General features: G+C 57.8%; 1 protein-coding gene across 3 annotated transcripts; it reads left to right on the top strand.

Annotated features, from left to right (window-relative positions):
- Positions 1-1,578: 1,578 nt before the first annotated feature.
- LOC123639282 (chronophin) lies at positions 1,579-21,568 on the top strand. 3 transcript variants are annotated; one of them, XM_045552921.1, is made up of 18 exons: positions 1,579-1,753; positions 3,008-3,050; positions 3,257-3,361; positions 4,058-4,134; positions 4,373-4,484; positions 4,565-4,641; positions 5,126-5,270; positions 5,793-5,861; positions 6,032-6,122; positions 6,541-6,686; positions 7,423-7,534; positions 7,842-7,923; positions 7,999-8,079; positions 8,877-8,993; positions 9,643-9,740; positions 10,063-10,204; positions 11,220-11,314; positions 20,258-21,568. In XM_045552921.1, the coding sequence occupies exons 1-18, from the start codon at positions 1,695-1,697 to the stop codon at positions 20,572-20,574; spliced, it is 1,968 nt and encodes a 655-aa protein (XP_045408877.1). In that variant the 5' UTR covers positions 1,579-1,694; the 3' UTR covers positions 20,575-21,568. The 3 variants fall into 3 exon arrangements, with proteins under 3 accessions (XP_045408877.1, XP_045408875.1, XP_045408876.1); XM_045552919.1 differs by lacking the exon at positions 20,258-21,568 and adding an exon at positions 12,686-13,457; XM_045552920.1 differs by lacking the exons at positions 1,579-1,753; positions 3,008-3,050; positions 3,257-3,361; ... (12 more) ...; positions 10,063-10,204; positions 11,220-11,314 and adding an exon at positions 15,544-16,184.
- Positions 21,569-21,835: the final 267 nt, after the last annotated feature.

Below are 21,835 nucleotides of genomic sequence, written 5' to 3'. Positions count from 1 at the left end.
CAGCTGGGGAACTGGACAAGCCCAGCTCCAGTGTGCTCCAGGCCAGAGGCTGGGCTAAAACAGAGCAGGGGCACCACCCCAAGGGGCAGGAAAGGTGACACCTGGGGTCCCCTTGCCACGCCACCCCAATCACTGGCCAGCAGCCTTCTTGTCGGGAAAAGGGGGTTGGGGGTGGGAACCTTGCCTAACATCTCCTCATCCTGGCCTGAGCCTCCCAACTTCCACCCAGGATTCCACGCTCAGGGGGGCTCCCAGCTGGGAGGCTCTGGCTCTAGCAGCAGCGGCCGGTGGGATCCCTTCTCAGCAGCTCCCATCCTCAATGGAGCCTGCCAGACTCTCCCTTTAGAGAATGGGGGGCAGCCACTGTCCAGCAAGAATGCCCGCTTTGTGCCAGCCCCTGCACTAGGCACTAGGAATATGGAGATGTCTGGGGCCAAGGTCCTGCCTTTGAGAAGTACCTGGTCTGTCCACCCACACATAGTAGGTGCTCAAGTAGTCACAGAACTGAAACAGACAAAGCAAAGTGCAGTAGGTGTGGACTCTGCTGCCCACCCTCCCCTCTCCGGCCTGGGGCTCCCCGTGCCTGAGGTGCTCGGGTGCAGGGTGAGGAAAGCCTACTGTTTCCAGAGGCGCTCACATCTTGTATTAACTACCAGTTACGAGCACCTACTATATGCCCAACTCTGTTGTGAGTGGAGGGCCAAAGACACAACTCCTACTGAGTTTGGGGGGTCAGAGCAGCACCCACACCATTGCCTTACGAGAAGGAATGGCAGGGACTGATGCCGTTTGCCAGGACCGTGAGAGGAGAAGGGCGTCACAGATGAGGAAACTGTCCTGTCCGTGCTGAGGTGGGGAGATGTGGAGAACAGGGTGTCAGGGAACTGCTGGGGGAGGGGGGTTCCTGGTGGCTGGAATATCACGCGCAACTCCCTTAAAGGGAACAGGAGATCAGAGGCTGGAGGAGCAGGCAGGGGTCTCTTGCCCACCCTGCGGGGTAGGCAGGCCCAGGACAGCCGGCCCATCAGGCCACTAGAGTCAGGGAGTCCTGAGTTCCAGGGACTTGTCCAAGGGTACACAGCAGCCAGGGGCCAGCCAGTGGCCTCAGGAAGCCAAAGCTCCCCGCCAGTCATCCAGCAGGAGTGGCCTTTAGCTCCGGACGGCCAGAGGTCCTCTGGGGCGGGAGTCCAGGGCAGCATCCCTCCGCAGGCCCGTCGGGGCCTGGCCTTGGCCTATCCCTCCTAAGCGGGGAACTCTTTCCCCTTTAAGAGGGGCGGGAAGGTTATTTATACCCAGAACCTGCCGGCGGGCGGGCGTGGCAGGAGCGGGCTTACCTGTTTCCCGCCACCGGGCTGGGCGGGAGGAGGAGCCGGCACTCAACCTGTGGCCCGCCGCGACCCGCCGGACGAGCACTCGCGGGGGCCCGGCCGGGGGTCGGCGGGGGGCCCGGAAGCCGGGGCAGGGCAAGGAAACCAACTTGGAGAGAGGAGTGACCTGGGGGCCGGGGGCGGAGCCGCGAGCGGGGGCGGGGAGAGCCGGCCGCCAGCCGGGGCCGAGAGCCGCGAGCGCGGCGGCCCAGGAAGCCGGCGCGCCGCCCACCCGTCCGGGGCGAGAGCGCGCTGCGGGAGAGGCGGGCCGGGCCGGGGGCTGCCGGGCCTTCACCCCCGTGACCCCGAGCCCCTGCCGCCCTCAAGATGATGAAGAGGCAGCTGCACCGCATGCGGCAGCTGGCCCACACGGGCAGCTTGGGACGGTGAGTGTCACCCGCTTCCAGTCCCCAGTCTCACCCCCGCAGGACCCGAGGGGCAGTAGAAGGGTGCCGGGAGACGGGCTGGGGGCAGCCGGGCAGCCGCCCTCTGACCGGCCAGAGCCCTGCCCTCGCTTGCTCCCCTCCGAACGCCACCCGCATCTCCCAGGCAGAGCAGGAGCAGAGGCTGGTCTTTGGGGGAAAGGGCTCCCCACCGCTGACTGGATGGGAGGGGGCTGCGGGGGGAGAGCGCGCTCTGACCAAGGACACTGCGACTTCGCAGCCCCCAGGAGCTTTTGAGTGGATGGTCCTCTCTGGCCTCACTTGTTCCCTCTGGACATTGGGGCTGTTAACCACCTCTGATTGCTGGGTGGGGGAGGGAAAAGGTCGATTAGGGCCCCGGACGGTGGAGGAGGGGAGGAGACGGGGTCCTGGCCTGGAGGGAGGAGGGGCCTGCCCCTGTCCTGAGGCGGCCCTTCCCCTCCCCCAGCCCAGAGGCCTCCTGCTTCTCTATCTTGCTTCTGCTTTTCCCAGACTCAGGTGGGAACGTCCCCAGGTCTCCCTGTTCCCACCCCCAGCCCCTGAGCTGGGGGATCCAGGCCGGAAGTTTGGGGAGCCTCTGAGGGCCTGTCTTCTCTGCTCCTCTTCCCCCAGCCTTGGGAGTTCCCCATTCTCTGAGCCCAGGGGAGGGGCCTGGGTGTCCAGAGACCTGGTTCTAGTCTCACACTGGCACAGATGCCTGCGTGAGCCTCAGGCAGTCAGGCCACCTTGCTGTGGGTCTCAGCATCCCCCAAGTGTCCCCAGGCAGGGGCCGAGGGCCTGTGCACCCCTGCCACAGCTATAGTCCAGAGTCCTATGTGACTGACAGCCCAGGAGTCTGAGCTCCCACACTTCCCGTTCTTGGGGCCAGCCTAGGCCTCCTTTTCCTGGGGTGGGCTGATGATTTGGGGGTGGGCAGAAGAGAAGCTTTGACTGTGTGTCCCAAAGCTGGGCCCTGGGCAGCTTTCCCCGCCCCCCACTTCAGTTTCGTGCATCTGCCCTCCCTGAGGACACAGCCCTGGGTGGAGGAGGAAAAAGCCCTGTATCCTATTCCCACCCCCATGGAATGTGCTCCGACTGGGATGAGGCAGACTGGCCACCCAGGGCGGGCCCCACCTGGGCAGGGCACTGGAAGCAACTGGGGTCCAGGTGCCCTGCTGGGGAGCAGGGGGAGGCCGGGGAGTTCCAGGCCAGCTCAGCAGAAGCTCTCTCCCCCTGCAGCACCCCGGAGACTGCTGAGTTCCTGGGTGAGGACCTGCTGCAGGTACGTGCCTGGGCCGGCAGCCGGTGGAAAGGCAGGCCTGTGCAGGCTGTTAGAGCAGAGGGCTGGGCGAGGATGCCATTTAGGGGCCTGGGTTGAGTCATTCCCCAAGCTGATGGTCATGGGGTCCTGGGGGGAGGAGAAAGGTAGGAAGGTTGCTCCGGGGAGACAACCTCCCTTGATCCTAAACCCCCACACCTCCCTCCCAGGTGGAGCAGCGGCTGGAGCCAGCCAAGCGGGCAGCCCACAATGTCCACAAACGGCTGCAGGCTTGTCTGCAGGGCCAGAGTGGGGCGGACATGGACAAGCGGGTGGTGAGTGGGGGTCCCGGGAAGGAGGGGCCTGAGCAGCAGGCCTCAGTCTAATGGGGAAGTGTGGTTCGGGCTCGGGTCTCCCTGCCGGTCTGAGCCTCTGGCACCAAGGGCGTGAAGACTGCCCTGTCCCTTGGGCCCTCTGGCACTACGTTCATGAGACCTGTGTCTTTCCCATCCCCGTCTGGACCCCGCCCCCTCTACACCAGTCCCTGATCTCACTGATCCCAAAGCTAGTGCTCTCCATAACTCCAGGTGGGAGTGTGGGGGCACGTTTTGGAGTATGGCAGGGGTGGGGAGTTGGGAGCAAGGCATGGAGGAGGAGAGAGCTCAGAGGTGGCCAGGTCAGCCACATAAGCCCTGGGGCAGGGAAAGAGCCCCCACTCAGAGGCTAGCTAACCCTTCCAGACCCCTCCAACTGTGTGACCTCGAGTGAGCTCCCTGCCCTCTCTGCATCTTAGTTCCCTGGTCTGTGATAGGACTTGGTCATTCCTTCCTGCCCAACTAAGTGGCTTCTGGGACAGAGGAAAGAGGACCCCAGGTGGGTGGGGGCTCTGTACATGGTCACAGGGAAATGTCACCCCCTCCATGCCTGTTTTCATCCTGTTTCCCTCCTGGGTTCCCTCCTTCCTGCCCCAAGGGGCTCGCCTAGTGCTCAGGGATGTGCACTCACAGCTACCCACCCCCTCACCCCCGCAGAAGAAGCTTCCCCTCATGACTCTGTCCACCACGATGGCTGAGAGCTTCAAGGAGCTGGACCCCGATTCCAGCATGGGGTGAGTACAGATGGGGCCCGACCCTCACCTGGGAACGCCAGAAAGTGATCTGGGCTGGGAGGGGGTCCACGTTAGACGAATGCCAGGCTGTGTCCAGGTCAGTGAGGGTAGCCCGCTTGCCCGAGATGGAAGAGAGATAGGAGGGGCAGGAAATCTTGGGGAGGAGAGGCCCCACCGAGTGTTTCCCAGAGGGCTGAGGGGCTGCCACAGCCTGGGCCCACTGGTGCTACGTCCACAGGAAGGCCTTGGAGATGACCTGTGCCATCCAGAACCAGCTGGCCCGCATCCTCGCCGAGTTTGAGATGACTCTGGAAAGGGATGTCCTGCAGCCACTCAGCAGGCTGAGTGAGGTGACCTGTCCCCAGCTTCCCTAGCATTCTAGCTCCCTCCCTGCCAGCCCACTGAACCCCACCCCCATACCTGCCCCCAGGAGGAGCTGCCAGCCATCCTCAAGCACAAGAAAAGCCTACAGAAGCTCGTGTCTGACTGGAACACCCTCAAGAGCAGGTGGGAGCCACAGCCACTGGGTGGGAGCCCTACCTGGTTCAGCCCACAGAGATGGCCACAGAGCTTTCAGGCTCTGGCCATACTGGGAGCACGCCGCAGGGTTCACTGGGTACAGTGTGTTTTCTGGTGCACATGTCCGGTCCATAGAAACATATGTGAGGATACGTTTGACAGTGTATACATGCTTGTCACAGCTGGTGCTGGGGGTGACACCAAAGCCTAGGAAAGCCATAAACAATCCTCCAAAATCCCTAGATGGCAGAGGGGTGCCCCACCCTCCACTCTGGACCTGGGTGGCTGTGATCACCAAACCCACCACCAGGGGGCAGCCCAGAGCACTCACGGCCCAGGCTGGGCAGAGGCCAAGGGCTAGTGGCACTCTCGATTTGCATCCGTAAATCCCAGAATCCTATGTAAGGAGGGATACTTGGCTCTGGACATGCAACGGGGCTGGTAACCAGCCCACCTTGGGGCCATTCCCCAGGCTCAGTCAAGCAGCCAAGAACTCAGGCAACAGTCAAGGCCTAGGAGGTGGCTCAGGCAGTTACAGTCACACCACCATGGCCAACAAGGTGGAGACACTGAAGGAGGAGGAGGAGGAGCTGAAGAGGAAGGTGGAGCAGTGCAAGGTGAGGGGGCTCTTGGGGTTCCCTGGATGTATGGGGGTGGCAGGGGTGGGTCCTGTTCCCATTTCACAGGCAAGAAAGCTGAGGTTTGGAGAGGTGACATGACTTGCCCAAGGCCACAGGCTGGGAAGCAGCAGAGCTGGGGTCTGGGTCGGTGTGCTGTCTACACCACACGCATCACACCTGGGAGGCAGAGACTTGGTCTGTTCACCAGTCTCTGTGTTTGCTGAGTGAATGAATGAATGAAAGGTGAATGAAAGAATGATTGAGTGGTGAATAACAGGCATTGTGCTGAGGATGTGGGGACACAGATGAGGACTAAGCAGCCATAAAAGCCCCTCCAGAGTTGGAGGAGTTCTGATGGGCTGGCCCCAAGTACAAACCTTGGCAGAGAGAGGGGATTGGCTGGGACCTTCCATGTACAGTTGTGTGGCCTTGGGCAGGTCACAAACCCATCTAAGCCTCAGCTTCCATCTAGACCCCCCACTCTCACATGGGCTAAGCTCTCCTCCCTCTGTCCCCAAGGATGAGTACTTGGCCGACCTGTACCACTTTGCCACCAAGGAGGACTCATATGCCAACTACTTCATTCATGTGAGTCCAAGACCAGGCTCCAGCCGTCCGGAGCCCAGGGGTTGGATGCCAGAGCCAGGGGCCACTGGGACCCTGTGAGATGGTAGGAGCTGGGGGGGTCTGCTCTTGTAGATCCTGGGGAAGGCTCAGCTTCCCTCACTTCCCCTGAGAGTGTCCCTTTGTCCCCACAGCTCCTGGAGATTCAGGCCGATTACCATCGCAGGTCACTAAGTTCACTGGACACAGCCTTGGCTGAGCTGAGGGAGAACCACAGCCAAGCAGGTGGGGACAAAGGCAGGGCTAACATCACACCCCTGACCCGACCCTGCTCAGGGCTTTTTAAGAAGCTTGCACTTTGTCCTGAAAGGCAATAGGGGGCCATGGATGAGTTCTGAGGGCTGGATTAGATTTGTGATGGAGAGATTGCTCTGGCTGCTGTGTGCAGGATGGAACGAAGGGGACAGGACTAGAGCCAGGAGACCTCTTAGGAGGCAGAAGGGAGGTGATGGTGGCCTGGACTAAGGCAGAGGCAGTGGAGGTGGGCAGATTCAAGAGATATGATGGATGATTTCAGATGTGTGCATGGACAGTCGGGTGGAAGGTGGTACCACCACCACCTTGAGGACATCTGGGAGCGACCCTTGCCTGACTTCCCAGGGGTGGGAAGACCCCGGGCCACTGATCTGTCTTGTTCCTGCAGACACTTCCCCCTCGATGACAGCCGCCCCCTTCTCCAAGATGTATGGGGTGTCGCTGGGAACCCACCTGCAGGAGCTGGGCCTGGACATCGCCCTGCCCATCGAGGCCTGCGTCATGATGCTGCTTTCTGAGGGCATGAAGGAAGAGGTGGGACCCACTGGGGCAGCTGGGGAAGGAGCACTGGGGCCCTCATTCTGTCCCAAACCTCCACATGCTGCCCTGCCTGGTGCCTGTAATTCCCTCATTAGAGCACAGGTCCCTGGGAGAAGGCGTGGCCTCCTGGTGCTGAACTGACACTACCTCCCGCTCAGTGATGCTCGTATGGGCTGGGCTCTGTGCTCTTAGCCTTTGCATTCCTCGCTCCCTTTAATGACCCCAGTAACCCTTGGAGGGAGCCCTTATTGGCTTCATTTTACAAAGGGGAGACAGAGGCAAAGAGGTACATGTGCCCAGAGTCATATGAGAAGGTGGCACTGAAACCACAGCGCCAGTCACTGTCACGCTGTCCTTTGCACCTTATTGTTGTTAGTACATTGCTTCCTTTCCTGAAGATAGACGCTTAGGAGGTGGCAAAGACAAACTTGGCCTTCTCAACGGGCCTCCTTCTCCCTCCCACTTCCAGCCAGACTCCTTTCTCCCCACGACTTTTCCCAGCTCCTTCCAGACTTCCCAGCCCTGCCCTTTGCTCAGAATTCTAGACCTTGAGAGTTAAGAAGGGCCATGGACAGTGTCGTGTCCATTCTGCCCACCAGACAGTGGGGCCACTGAGGCCCGGTGAGGGCCAGCAACCTACCCCAAGCTACAAGTGAACCAGGGCCCCCGCCCGGGTGTCCTGCCCTGCCCACCCCTCTGTGACCCCCACCTGCTCCCTCTCGCACCCCAGGGCCTCTTCCGTCTGGCTGCTGGGGCCTCCGTGCTGAAGCGCCTCAAGCAGACGATGGCCTCGAACCCCCGCAGCCTGGAGGAGTTCTGCTCTGACCCCCACGCCGTGGCAGGTGCCTGGTCCAGGGAACCCTGGGCGGGAGGTTGGGGGAAGGGGTACAGCTGCCTGAAATGATCCCAAGATAGTTTGTCTTTAAGGCCTGATATTCTACTGAGGACACATAGGAGTTCTTAACGCAGGGTCCATGAGGAACCCCTGAAATCTGTATACATTTTTCTGGTGACAAGATTGCTAGCCTTCCTTTTCTCAAAGGTCACGTTAGTGTGAATGAGGGCTGGAGGTTCCTTCTATAGGGAGAGAGGGAGAGCAGGTTGGGGGGCTGCTTCTCTGCCTCTGACTTCTCCCCACCTCTGCCTCAGGTGCCCTCAAGTCCTACCTGCGGGAGCTGCCAGAGCCCCTGATGACCTTTGACCTCTATGATGACTGGATGCAAGCAGCCAGGTGAGGATGTGGGGAGAGAGGGTGGGGAGGCCGACGCTGCACACGTGTACCCGCTGACCAGGTCTGTCTCCTCAGCCTGAAGGAGCCGGGGGCCCGGTTACAGGCCCTCCAAGAGGTGTGCAGCCACCTGCCCCCCGAGAACCTCAGCAACCTCAGGTGAGCCCACACCCACCTCCCCCCAAAGCCAGAGCCCAAGGACTTAAGGGCCCTGTGTTTGAATCTGGCCCTGCCACTGTGTCTTAAGCAATATTTCTGAAAACACAGCTTTGATATACTAGTCATATTTTTTAAAATATTAGCTGTTGAAATGAACAATACCGTGAACCTTTAGAGCCACACTGCCTGGTTTCACATCCCGCCTCTGCCCCTGTGTGGGCCTGGGCAGAAAACTCAGTGTTGTTACCTGGAAAATGCAGATTGTAACAGTCCCTACCCCATGAGGTGGCTGGGGGACTCTCAGCTTAGCTCCATGCCCGACACTTAGTTGGCACTCAGTAGGTCGACTAATTTGACTATCAAAAATTTTAAAACCATGGCTCATGCCTGTAATCCTAGTACTCTGGGAGGCAAAGGCGGGATGATTGCTTGAGGCCAGGAGTTCGAGACCAGCCTGAACAAGGGCAACCCCGTCTCTACAAAAAACAGAAAAATTAGCCAGGCATGGTGGCATGCACCTGTAGTTCCAGCTACTTGGGAGGCTGAGGCAGAAAGATCGCTTGAACCCAGGAATTTGAGGTTGCTGTGAGCTATGATGATGCCACTGCACTCTAGCCCAGGCAACAGGGCAAGACCCTGTCTCAAAAAAAAAAAAAAAATTTTAAAAACGATCCCATGTGGTGTCTTTCCTACTCTTTGGAAACCCTAAGCTGGGGAGTTCTCAGGGCTCAGATGCATCAGTGGGTATTCAGGGCCCCACATGCCCTGCCCCCGCCCAAGCCCACTTCCACCCCCAGGTACCTGATGAAGTTCCTGGCACGGCTGGCTGAGGAACAGGAGGTAAACAAGATGACACCCAGCAACATCGCTATCGTCCTGGGGCCCAACCTACTGTGGCCACCTGAGAAAGAAGGGTGAGAGGCCATGGGTCGGAAAGGTGGTAGAGGGGAGGCCGTCCCCATCCCAACCATCTGCTGCTTATTGTCCCCTTGGGCCTTGGTTTCCCCATTCTCGGAGGGGTCAAGTGGTTCCTGTTCTCAAGGCTGCCATGAGGAACAGCCTCAGCCTGAAGGGACCATGGACCCCATGGGGCTTTGGAGATAGGCATTCTGAGTAGTGGCGGTGATGGTGTGCTTGGTGGCCTGTGGGGTGGCTGGGAGCCCAGAGGTCTGGCTCTAGCCCCACCCCTTCACCTTCCAGAGGGTGGCCTTGGGAGGTCACCCTCATGACCGCCATTTCCTCGTCTGTAAACTGGGGAGAAGTTATATCAACTTTCAGGGCTTTTGCTTTGAGAATTAGATGAGATGATGAATGGGGAAATTTTTACAAACTGTAAAGTCGTATGTGAGAGGCCATTATTTACCTGGCCACAGATGGCGAAAGATTTCAAACGTGCAGAGTGCAGTTCTTGGTAGAGGCTGTCTAGACAGGACTCCGAGGAAGAGGGTCCTGGATGTGGCTCATCCCTGTGTCCCCAGTGCCCAGCCCAAGGCCACACAGACAGTTGGGGTCACTAAAACTTTGCCAAGTGGATGACTCACTTCATCTTCCTTTTTGTCCCAGGGACCAGGCCCAGCTGGACGCAGCCTCAGTGTCTTCCATCCAGGTGGTGGGCGTGGTCGAGGCGCTGATACAGAGTGCAGACACCCTCTTCCCTGGAGGTGCAGCTGCTGCTTCCGTGAAGGCTTGACTTTGTGCCCTCCCTCTGCCGGGCCCCGTGCCTGTCCCTGTCCCTGGCAGCCCTACGAACTCACCACGAGGCCCGGAGGAAATTGCTTCTCCACACTGAGCCTCAGTTTCTCATCCCTAAAATGGGACCGATCCTGCCTGCTTTGTGGGACTGTCATGAGGCTCACATGGGAGTGGGAAGGCAAAACGTGGTCCAGATCATTTCGGGGGAAAGGGGGAGTGACCCTGACACAGGCTGAGGCAGGGAGAATGGCGGAGGCTCCGAGAGCCAACACCTGCTCCTTCTACCTCCAGACATCAACTTCAACGTGTCAGGCCTCTTCTCAGCCCTCGCCCCTCAGGACACGGTCAGCGACCAGCTGGCCTCTGATGCGCTTCCACCCGTTGCCGTGCCCACCCCAGTTCCAGCCCCAGCCCCAGCAGCTACCAAGGAAAGGTGAGGACTGAGGGGTATGAGTGGCCCGTCCTGGCCCCCACAGACACCCAGCCTGAGGCACCATCTCTCAGGACTTCAAGCAGTGTTTTAGCAAATGTGATTATTGGTATTTTCATAGCAAAGACCAGGTCTCCCAGTTCTCCCAGTTTGGATAAGGTGGGGTCTCAGCCTTGTCCAAGTGTTCCCTTGTTCATTGCATGGCAATTTACTGAGCACCTACTGTATGCCAGGCACTGTTCCTGGCGCTGGGGATTTAGGGAACTGGGGAGATGATCATTTTGGAATCTGTAAATACCTTCCAGTTTCCTCTTCGATCCTTCACATCCACAAGGGCTTCGTGGTTCTGTGTTGCTGCCACACCGGGCAGGCATTGGTCAGACCACAGACTGCCACGGTCCAGACTGTGACTGTCCTCAGCTGAGCAGGACAGACAAATGCCGCCCTTAGAGCTCGCATTCCAGTGGGGCAGGGAGAGAGAGAATCGACGCTTACATCCACAGACTCATTCTGTAATGTCAGGGTGGTGCTGAAAAGCAAGATAAAGCAGGAAACGGGTGTGGGGGGCTGCTCTAGCTCTGGGTCAGGAAAGGCCTCCCCGGGGAAGAGACTACCAAGGCAGCCCGGGGTGAGCGTGGGCGCCTGCTTCTCAGCCGCTCTCCAGCGTCCAGTGGCCAGAACATCTCGCAGAGGTCACACGGAGGCGGGGCGCTGAGGCAGAGGGCAGGCCCTGCGTCCCACCTCCCATCCTAGCCTACCTACCAGGCAGGCGGGGTGCCCTCCTGGCCCCAGGGGACCATGGACCCTGTCACAGGGTCATGTAGCAGCCAGGGCTCAGTGGACACAAACCCTGGCCAATGCTAGAAGCATCTTCTGCGGGGAGGTGGGGGACAGATGCCAAGCACAGCCACAGGGTGGTGGGAGCGAGTGTGGAAAGGACCCAAACTCCACCTGACAAGATTCTGGGAGGCTTCGGGGAGATGCCTAAGCCTAACCCTGACACTCCTTCCCTCGGCAGGACAGAGTCTGAGACGCCCCCCAGACCAGCCTCCCCCAAGGTCAACAGGAGCCCACCAGGGACGGCTGCCCCAGTGGAGGATGTGGCTCGAAAGAGTGAGTTGGCTGTGGGAGAAGAGAAGGGGACAAAGGATGGGCAGGGAGAGGGGACGGCAAGCCAGGTCCTCCCATCTTTTTAGACAGCCAGGGGAGGCCAGGAATCGAGGTGGTGAAAAGCCCAGGTTTTGCCACCTGGCACTCTAGGTTCAGACTCCAGCTCCGTGACCTTGGGCAGGTATATTCGCTTGTCTGAACCTCAGCTTCCTCCTCTGTGTAATGGAACAGTAACTGCACTTACCTTGTAGGGCTGTGTGGGGCATTCAGTGGTGCTGCAGGGAGAGCGCCTGGCCCTAGCACACAGCAGGTGCCCATTAAAGGTTCGCCAGCATGAGCACTGGGGCACTGGAGTCTTGCCCCTCAAGAAGCCCAGAGATGACAGTGCAGAGTAGGGAGGGAATCTTCAGAGGGCATGGAAGGAGAAAAGACGATAGGACGGGAAGAAGCAGGGGGCGCGCTCGCCTGTCCGCTTGCCCGAGAGCCGGACAGGGGAGGAGGGTGACTGGCCAGAGGCACTGGCCTTTTCTGCCTGGGCGTGCAGTGTGGAGCCGGGAGTAGCTGGAGCAGCAGCAAGAGCCTCTGGACCGGGAGCTGGCAGGTGGCTCAGAGGCCTTCTAGCGCCCTTGGAGGAGGGGGTGAGTGGCATGTTGGCTTACCTGAGCACAGAGCCTTAACTGCTCACAGGGCTGTCACAGCGTCACCTGAGCTGGTCCTCACATAGGCTCTGGCAGGTCGAGGCTCTCGCCTGTCTTACCAACGAGGAAACTGAGCCCCAGGCAGCAAGTGGCTCACACCACATCCCCCAGCGAGCGGAGCTAGGGCCAGAGTCCAGACCTCCTGGCCCCCCGGCCCCCCGGCCGTCTCATGAGGTTGGGACTGCGCAGTGGATCTTTGAGAGCCGGGGTGGGGTAGTTGTGGTAGGCTTCTGAGAGGGGGTGCGCAAGCCCCACGTGTCAGCAGGGACAGGCGACATTCGTTTATTCAACAGACAGATACAGACACGTACCCAGCGCCCAGCCCGTGCTGGCCAGCAGCACACGAGGGGACCCCGCTGGGTTTATGTCCTGGGAGGGAGACAAGCAATGACCGAGTAAAGTAAAAACGGACAAGCTCGTTTCAGGGGACAAAGAGTCCTGCAAGGGAAATAAAACGGGAAAACGGGCAGAGTGACTGGGGTGGGGCGTGGGGAGGTCAGGGAGAGCCTCTGAGGGGTGAAGGACAGGAGGAAAGACCTGAGTGACAGGAGCCAGCCGTGCAAACTGTTCCCAGCAGAAGGAACAGCAGACGCAAAGGTCCTGAGGTGGGACCGAGCTTGGAGGGTTTACCACAGGCGACGTGGACGCTTAACCTTCCCCTTTCCTTCCTTTGCAGCCAAGCGCCAAGCGCCTGCCCGGCCCAACATGCCACCCCCTCAGCTGTCCACCCCCCGTGCCTCCGCCCCAGCCCCGCCGCCACCCTCTGGCTCTGGTTCTGGTAGCCCTGTGACCCCCCGAGCTCTGCCCCGCCGTCTGGTTGGCAGCAACCTCCGGGCCCCCACGGTGCCACCCCCATTGCCCCCTGTGGCCCCCCAGCCTGCCCGGCGCCAGAGCCGGCGTTCACCAGCATCCCCCAGCCCGGCCTCCCCGGGGCCAGCCTCCCCCAGCCCAGTCTCCTCGAGCACGCCTGCACAGGTGGACCTGGGGGTGCCCACAGAGGAGGGAGGGGCCCCTGAGGCTGCCGTTGGGTTCCCTGCTCCCCCAGCCACCCCACCTCAGCCCCGGCCCCGGAGCCTCGCCTCAGAGACCGACTGAGTGGCCGGCTCCTCCCTGAATGGCCCTCAGTGCCTCCTCCGTCCCACCTTGTCTCCCAGAACAGCTCTCACCCCCCCAAGGGGTGGGGGCCCCCAGCCTTTGCTTACAAGTGCCTCGGTGCCCGCTGGGTCGGCCCCCATGGCCAGGAGGGCTCAGGACAGTCCTCCACTTCCTGACCTTTTCCTCTTCCACCCTGGGCTTGGGGTCCCCCCGCCACACTCCCCACTCTCTGGCAGGGTCGCAGGGGAGCCACCGGAAGGAAGGAGAGGCTTGCCTGCTCCTACAGGACTTATATTTTTCTCTTGCCAATTTTTTATAAGGCTGGTAAATAAATTATTTTGGACAAAACTGGAGCAGCTGCCCAAATGATAGTTTTATTTTCTGTCCTTGAAATAAAGAGGCCACTTTCATAAAGAGGAACAAATTACATGTTCTTTGCCTCCTTTCTTCCTGTCTGAAATAATAACCGCTGACGGTTTTAGAGCTTTCTCTGTGCCACACACTGTGCTTTTCTGAGCATGGTTTCCAAGTAATCTTCTCCGGGTGAAGTAAATCCCATTGCGTCTTACAGGTGAGGAGACCGAGGCTCACAAAGAAGTGACCTGCGAAGGTCACACAGCCAGTAAGGCAGGGACTGGGATTAGGGGATAGGCCTGACTGATTCCAAAGCCTGGCTCCTTCCTCAAATTTTGGGCAATTTACTCAACTTCTTGGTATCCCAGTTTTCTCATTTGTGAAACAGTATAACAATTCCCACCACAAAAGTGTTGCTCTGAGGATCAAATGAGACACTCCTATAAAGACCAAAGCACCACCCTTGGGACACAGAAGCACTCAATAAGCGCTGGCTACTGCTACTGCTGTTTCCCCCAACCCCCACTGGGAGAAGGCAGTGAAGGCTCCCCAAGGAGCAGGAGTGGATCTGTCCTCAAGCTTTCCCTAAGGCTGCTCTCTGCCAGACCCTGGGCCAGCTCCCTGCCTCAGCCCAAACTCAAGGAGCTCCTAGAAACAGGCAAGAGAAGTGACAATTAGAATCAAGTGTCATGGTACTGGAAGCCTGTATTAGCCCAGTTAGGGATGGGCCATCTAACCCAGACTGATGTGTGTATTGGTGAGGTAGTCAAGGAAGGCTTCCTAGAGGAGGTGCTATCTAAGGTGAGTCAGGAGCTGGCCAGGTGAAAAATTCGAAGGAATCCATCCCTACACTTTAAAACACTGGCTCCTCAAAGATCCCAAGACCAGCGGTTTCCTCCAGATCAGAAGCCTGCCTCCCTAAGACAGGAACCCAGGCAGCCTGGGGTCACCCAGTCACCACCCTGGGTAATCAACCACTGCTGCTCTGGCGCTTTCCCTCCCTGTCATCACAGTAGAACCGCTGTAATTAATTAAACACCAACCTTGCCAGGTGTAGTGGCTCACGCCTGTAATCCCAGCACATTGAGAGGCCGAGGCAGGACGACCGATTAAGTCCAGAAGTTCAAGACCAGCCTGGGCAACACAGTGAGACCCTATCTCTACAAAAAAATAGAAAAATCAGCTAGGCACAGTGGCGGGCGCCTGTACTCCCAGCTCCTTGAAGCTGAAGTGAGAGGATCACTTGAGCCCAAGAATTTGAGGCTGCAGCAAGCTATGATTGTGCCGCTGCATTCCGGCTTGGCCCACAGAACGAGACCTCGTCACTTAAAAACATTAAAAATAAACAAAAATACCAACCAACCAAAAAATGCCCAGGCCCCACCCAAAACGATTCAATCAGAATCTCTGTGCACCTGCTACGCATTGGTATTTTTTAAAGGCATTTGTCAAAAGACATCGAACTGTATGTACATTTAAGATCTGCGCATCTTTATGTAAATGATATCTCAAAAAAAATAAGTTCCTCAGGGGATTCTACTGCACAGCCAGTGTGGAGAACCACGGGTCTAGACCGAGGGCCCCAACGTCCAAGAAGACACCATGCTCCTGCGCTCTCAGGACTTCCCTCAGAGCTGGAGCGTCCACGGTTCAGAGGGCAATGAGACTACATCTCACTGAGCATCTGTTCTCCTCCTAGCAACCAGCTCTCCTAAGCTTCTGATTGGCTGGAAAAAGCGGGACTATTCGCTTCCCTTTTTCTAGTTATAGCTCTTTATTGGTTAAGAAGAGGGTCAGTCTCCTAGGCTCCCACCCCTGTGAGAGGTTAGTCGATCTTGAAACTCGGCGGCGACTGGCCCAGCAGAGATAGAGGCGGGGCGAAGGATCATACTCGTTCTCCATTGGTCGCCTCCCCTAGGTGGGCGCCAAGATTCCGCCCCTTTCTCCAAACTACGTACGCTCGCGGTCTCGCTTCTCTCCCAGACTTTCACCCCCATTGGCCGAGGGGCAAGGCCGTCACCCAGCCCCCTGACCCTTCCGGCGCGGCGATTGGCGGCTGCGGGAGACGTGCACGGGCAAGCGCCGTGCCCGCGGCAGGAGCGCGGCGCGGGCGGCGGAGGGTGCGCGGCCGGCTGGTTGCATGGCGCGCTGCGAGCGGCTTCGCGGCGCGGCCCTGCGCGACGTGTTGGGCCGGGCGCAGGGCGTCCTGTTCGACTGCGACGGGGTGCTGTGGAACGGCGAGCGCGCGGTGCCGGGCGCCCCGGAGCTGCTGGAGCGGCTGGCGCGGGCCGGCAAGGCGGCGCTGTTCGTGAGCAACAACAGCCGGCGCGCGCGGCCGGAACTGGCCCTCCGCTTCGCGCGCCTGGGCTTCGGGGGACTGCGCGCCGAGCAGCTGTTCAGCTCCGCGCTGTGCGCCGCGCGCTTGCTGCGCCAGCGCCTGCCCGGGCCGCCGGACGCGCCGGGCGCTGTGTTCGTGCTGGGCGGCGAGGGCCTGCGCGCCGAGCTGCGAGCCGCGGGGCTGCGCCTGGCGGGGGACCCCGGCGACGACTCGGGCGCGGAGAACGGCGCGGCCCCGCGTGTGCGCGCTGTGCTCGTGGGCTACGACGAACACTTCTCCTTCGCCAAGCTGAGCGAGGCGTGCGCGCACCTGCGCGACCCCGACTGCCTGCTCGTGGCCACCGACCGCGACCCATGGCACCCGCTCAGCGACGGCAGCCGGACTCCAGGTGAGCGCAGAGCTGGAGGGGAAACTGAGGTGGGGAGCGGCCTGCGCGTTCTCCTCCACTCCGGGGGGTGAGGGGCGGGGAAGGGGTGTCTCTGGGTGGCAGGTGGGGAACAAGAGAGATGCGAGGGAGGCCCAGGTGCTTTCGTGTGTATGTCTGGTAATTCCTACAGCCACCTCCCTGCGACAGATGAGGAAACAGAGGCCCATTGTGGCTCAGAGGGTTGCTGGCGGAATTTTGCCCTACCCCACTCACCGTCAGGGTGGTTTTGGAGGGTTGGAAAGGAAGCCTGGAAGGGTTGTCCCTCTGTGGACAAGGTTCCTAGGGGCAGGATGCAGGCAGGTGTGTGGGGAGCACAGGAAGTGGAGATCTACCTGAGTTCCAGTTCCAGCTCTACGCACTTACGTAACCTCCAGGCATCTCTGCCAGGGTGTAAAATGGGAATGTTCACCATGCCAGTTTCATCCAAGGGGTCAATGATCAGGGTGAGTGCCTGACACATAGTAGGTGCTCACATGATGTAAGTTGTAGCCAGAGTACCCCCATAGTACAGAGAGCTCTAGGAAGCACCTTGGTGTCTGTTCATATTTGTTCACAAATGACTCCAGAGATGAGAGTTATTGTTCCATTTCTTAATTAAAGAAACTGGGGCAGCTGGGCGTGGTGGCCGGCACCTGTAGTCCCAGCTACTTGGGAGGCTAAGGAGGGAGGATCGCTTGAGGCAAGGAGTTTAAGGCTGCATTGTGCTATGACAATCGCACCTGTGAATAGCCACTGCACTCCAGCCTGGGCAACATGGTGAGACTTCTCTTAAAAAAAAAAAAGAAAAAAAAGAAACAGGGTAAGAGAGGGGAAGTGCACTGCCCAAGAGCATATAGTGAGTCAGTGATAGAGCGCAGAACCTGAACATGGTTCCTGTGACACTGACCCCTGGTCCAAGGCACCCTTCGCTGACGTCTTCTGCACATTCAGCCCTGCATAAGAGGCAGGAGCAGGCAGGGCCCTACATTGTGGGGGGCCGGAGTTAGACAAGAGCAGGTGGCAGCAGTGTTGCCTCCTTGTTGCCACAGGAGGCAAACGGGCAGTGATGAGTGTGTGTGGTCAGGTTAATACCCCAGTCCATAAGCTTGGGGCCTGGACAGATCTCTGTCGCTCCCTCTCTGCTGGCCACTGACCCAGTCATTGACACCAAAATCCTAGGAGGGTAGGGCAGTATTGAGCGAGGTGAAGCAGACATAGGATTGTGATGGGGTGGAGAGGAGGCCTAGTGCCGAGGGGATCTGGGCAAGCTTCCTGAGGGAGACACGTTGCAGGGCATGGTGATAATGTGCCAGGAGACATAGACACGGTGTTATGATGGGATGGCAGGGAGGGATTCTATAGTTCTAGACCTGTCCTGGCTCTGCTGCAGACCCACTTGCTACATGACCACCTCAGCCTCAGTTTCCCCATAAATCTGAGGTGAGGGCTCTGGTCAGCGCTCTCAGCTGCAGCAGCTCCTGCCTGCCTGCCCTAGGCCGTGCTGTGAGAAGTGAGTTTTTCCCTGGAGACCTCAAAGCTCAGTTCAGGCTGTGGGTTGAAAGGTTCCCCAGGGCGCAGGAAGGCTGGTGTCAAGGAGCTGGGAAGAGACCAGGCCTTGCCCACACCTGCCTCACTGTCCTCTGTGTGAACCCAGACCCCTGTGCCCACCTGTCCTGCTGTCACTCCCACAGCCTAGAGGGGGAGGCAGAGGCTTAACAAGTACAGTGCTGTTAGTCATGTTTGAACACAACTGAATGATGCAGCTTTGCAATAGTGTGTTATAAAAATATTAATAAAGGTCTCTGTTATGCATAAAAGTCTGAAATAATGCAACTCTCCTACCCCCAATTCCTCCTCTCCTTCCCCATGGGCCTCTTAAATTGTGTGTTTACCTTGTTGCCACATGGCAGCCACTTGAGCCAGCAAATAGAAATGCCCACTGTCTTAGGAAGACGTCATCGGCATAACATGCAACAGATTACAGAATGCGGGGTTAGGAGGAATGATGGGGCTGAGAGACAGTTATGCTCATACACTCCCCGGCTAGGATGCTTGCGCCCCCAGGGTAGGGATGTCTGTTGCATTGACAGCCCTATCCCCAGTGTCTGGCATATAGTTGGGCCTCAGTAAATATTAGCTGAACGAATAAAGTGGGACATAGGGGTCCCAAAGGTGACCAGTCTCCATCCTGGTGGGAAAGGACAGAGCTGACAGAGCTAGGGCCATATGTGAGCTGAGAAAAACACCTTGGGGTGACTCAGTGGAGCCCTTCCCATCCTGGGAGGAATTGCTAACCAAGGGGGCAAATGGCTTTTATTTCCTACCGAGTTCTTAAGAAAACAAGCCGGCAAGTTCTAGGTCAGATGTCAGGGAGAACTTCCCAGTGGTGTTGCCCTGAGCCAGCCTGGAAGCCCAAGTTCTGACCCACCTCTGCCTTGATCCTGTGACGACGCTGGGCGGTTCCTCCACCTTGTCTGAAGGCCGAGGAACTAAGGACTCTTGCTGTCCCCACCCATTTTCCCCTTCTGTGTCTTTGGCTTAACTAAGCAAACTGTTGTCGGCTGTGAGAAGGGAGGCTGTGAGAAGGGAGACGGGGCCCAGAGCGTTTGGGATCAGACCAGCAGAGCTCTGATAAATATTTAACAGGCAGAGGAGCCTTTTGTGGTGCAGATACTCCCGCCATGGCCAATTTCGAACTACCACCGACCGGGAAGTCCCTGCATGGGGAGTTGGGAAGAGGCATGCAGTAGCACACCATTATGTGGCATTCCCGCTGTTACTGATGGAAACTGCCTCCAGAGCGTAGGTAATAGTAAAATGCAGTAAAATAATTAGGAAGTGATGAGCTTTGAGAACTTGTTAAAGCAAAACTCATTTGTTTGGGAGTTTAAAAAGTTGACTTTTAATAGTAGCTTCCTTTAACAACCAGCCCACAAAATTCCTGAAAAGGAAACAGTCTGCATTCCCAAATCAGTACAAGCCAGCCCAGCACACGCCTGGCTCAGACCTACCTGAATGCAGATCCTTTTGCTGCCACTTATGAAGCTGTGCAACCCTGGGCAAGTGACTAGCATCACTGAGCCTCAGCTTTCTCATCTGTACAATGGCCTTCCAAGAGCCCCCCCACAGCCCTGGCAGTTTAGAATATGCTTGGTAAATGGTGATTATCATCATCATCTTTTGTTCAGGCACATTAGTGTGAAGGCAGAATGTTATGGCACAGAGACATGCCTGTGAGATAGGCACAGTGGACTCATTGTGTGGGGCAGGATGGTACCAGGCTGGGAGACAGCATTGTCCTTTTCTAAACAGCCCTGCTATTGTTAGACACTTGGCGAGTTCCACGCTTTGGTTTATAGTTACTGTAGCCACAGACATCTTCAAGCATGTAGCTTTTTGTCTCCAGTTGGAATTCTCTTCTTGCTATCACTTTCCGGGGGAGGCTGACTGTGTCAGAGGTGCAGATATTTCTGTGCTCTGCTATGTTCCAAAAGGGTTGTGCCAGATGCCCAGGTTCTTGCAGCAATAACCACAACGGCATTTCCATTTACAAAGCGCTTGCCCCTGTGGTGCTCCCAGCACCCCTTTGGAGGTGGGTGTTACTTGGCTCCCTCTTTTGTAGGGAGTCCAGAGAAACTCGGAGAGGTTGCGTAGTTGAGGTTGAGAGGTTGCCAGAAGGCACACAGCTGCCAGGGTAAATTACTGAACCTCAGGCAGGACTGACTGAGCCAGGCCCTGTTTACATGGAGTAGCTCATTAGGTCCTTACAATACCCACATGAGATAAGTGCCACTGATAGCTCCATATTAGAGATGGGGAAACTGAGGCACAGAGACATGTACTAGCCTGCCCGAGGATAGTGGAGATGGAGTCTAGATACAGGTATCTGGTTGCAGTCTGTACTCTTAACCGCCACACTAAGATTTGGAAGCAGACCTTCGGACTCATTTTAGTGACTAATTTTTACCCTGTGCCAAGCTCCCTGGAATCCCAGTTTCGGGCCTTACGCTGGCCCCGCTGCCCCCCTGCTGACAGAGTCTCCGCTCTCCCTGCAGGCGCTGGGAGCCTGGCTGCGGCGGTGGAGACAGCCTCAGGACGCCAGGCCCTGGTGGTGGGCAAGCCCAGCCCCTATATGTTCGAGTGCATCACAGAGCACTTCAGTGTGGACCCCGCCCGCACGCTCATGGTGGGTGACCGCCTGGAGACCGACATCCTCTTTGGCCACCGCTGCGGCATGACCACTGTGCTCACGCTCACAGGTGTCTCCTGCCTAGAAGAGGCCCAGGCCTACCTGGCAGCCGGCCAGCACGACCTTGTGCCCCATTACTACGTGGAGAGCATCGCAGACTTGATGGAGGGATTGGAGGACTGAGCCCACCTGACCTGCAGCCGCAGGCCCACCCCTTCCCCACTCCTTGATCTTGTAGATGGAGCCGATAGGTCATGAGCCGAGTTAAGTGCCACTGACTCCCTGGCCCCAGTTTATGCACCCTGGTGGGGCTGGGACCCAGGAAAGTTTTGAGGCCCTTGCACCCTCTCCCAGCAGTGGCTGGGCACTCTTTGCTGTCCCAGGAGCTGGTCCACCATGGGTTCGTCTTGGCCTAACCTAGCCAGGTGGCCTTATTTCCTGTCATCTCTCCTTAAAACCTGGGTCCTGATACCAACTGAAAATTTTCTCCAACCCTGAGCACTTAATCCTCTCCCCTCTCCCTGGGCCTTGTAGAGCTCTACCTGTCCCTCATGTCCTGGCCCCTGAGTTCCAGTTGACCAATCAGCAGGTCTAGGTAACCATAGCCCATTATTGTCCTAAGTGGACCAATCCAAAGGCTAAGCGATATAACTCATTGATGCTGGGTTTTGAGGGTACCAATCAGAAGGCTGTGACAATGATCCTTGCATGTCCTAGGTCTTGGGTGGACCCATCAGGATACCAAGTAATAATGACCCATTGGTCTCTTAGATCCTGAATAGAACAATCCAGAAGTCTAAGATAAAGTGGCCTGACTTGACCATCCAGGGGTCCAGATTCAGTCGATAAATAAGGGTCCAAGTTCTGAAGACGTCTTGCTTCTACAAAGATTGTGGTGCAGTGGGCGGCTCTGGGGCTTCTGTGGCCAACAGCCCCACCCTTTCCCGGTCATGGTATCTGTACAGTGTTGATGGTGGCCACAGCTTGGAAGGTGGGCTTTTGTGTCCCTGTGTGGTCAGTGTTTGCTGTGCCACCTCTCTCCCATGCCCACTCCCAGCTATTTATTTATTTATTTATTATCGTGTGCCAGTGGGGGTGGGGGCTGGGCCTTCCCCACCACCTCCACCCCTGTTGTAACCAGTCCTTCCGTACTTAATAAAGTGCGAGTGGGAGTGTTTATTTGTGTTTGAGTCTGTGGCCGAGGAGGGATGAGAAGCCCCTGCCTGAGCCTGCTCTCACTAGAACTGGCCTGCCACATTCTTCCCTGCGTGAAATGACCCATCCAAGTTCCAGAATGTTCTCTGTAATACCTTGCTTGACTCAAAAACACTTTATGCATCAGTGATCTGTTTCAGTGGTTTGGAAAACCCAGCAAGTTTGTGTTATTCCTTTTTACAACTTGGGAAACTGAGGAGCAGAAATGTGATGTTAACTTCCCCCAAAA

Source organism: Lemur catta, chromosome 6, assembly GCF_020740605.2.
Source record: "Lemur catta isolate mLemCat1 chromosome 6, mLemCat1.pri, whole genome shotgun sequence".
In the NCBI taxonomy this organism is placed as follows: Eukaryota; Metazoa; Chordata; class Mammalia; order Primates; family Lemuridae; genus Lemur; species Lemur catta.
The sequence above is the reverse complement of the archived record's forward strand: the minus strand, read 5'-3'. Positions and strand labels throughout refer to the sequence as shown.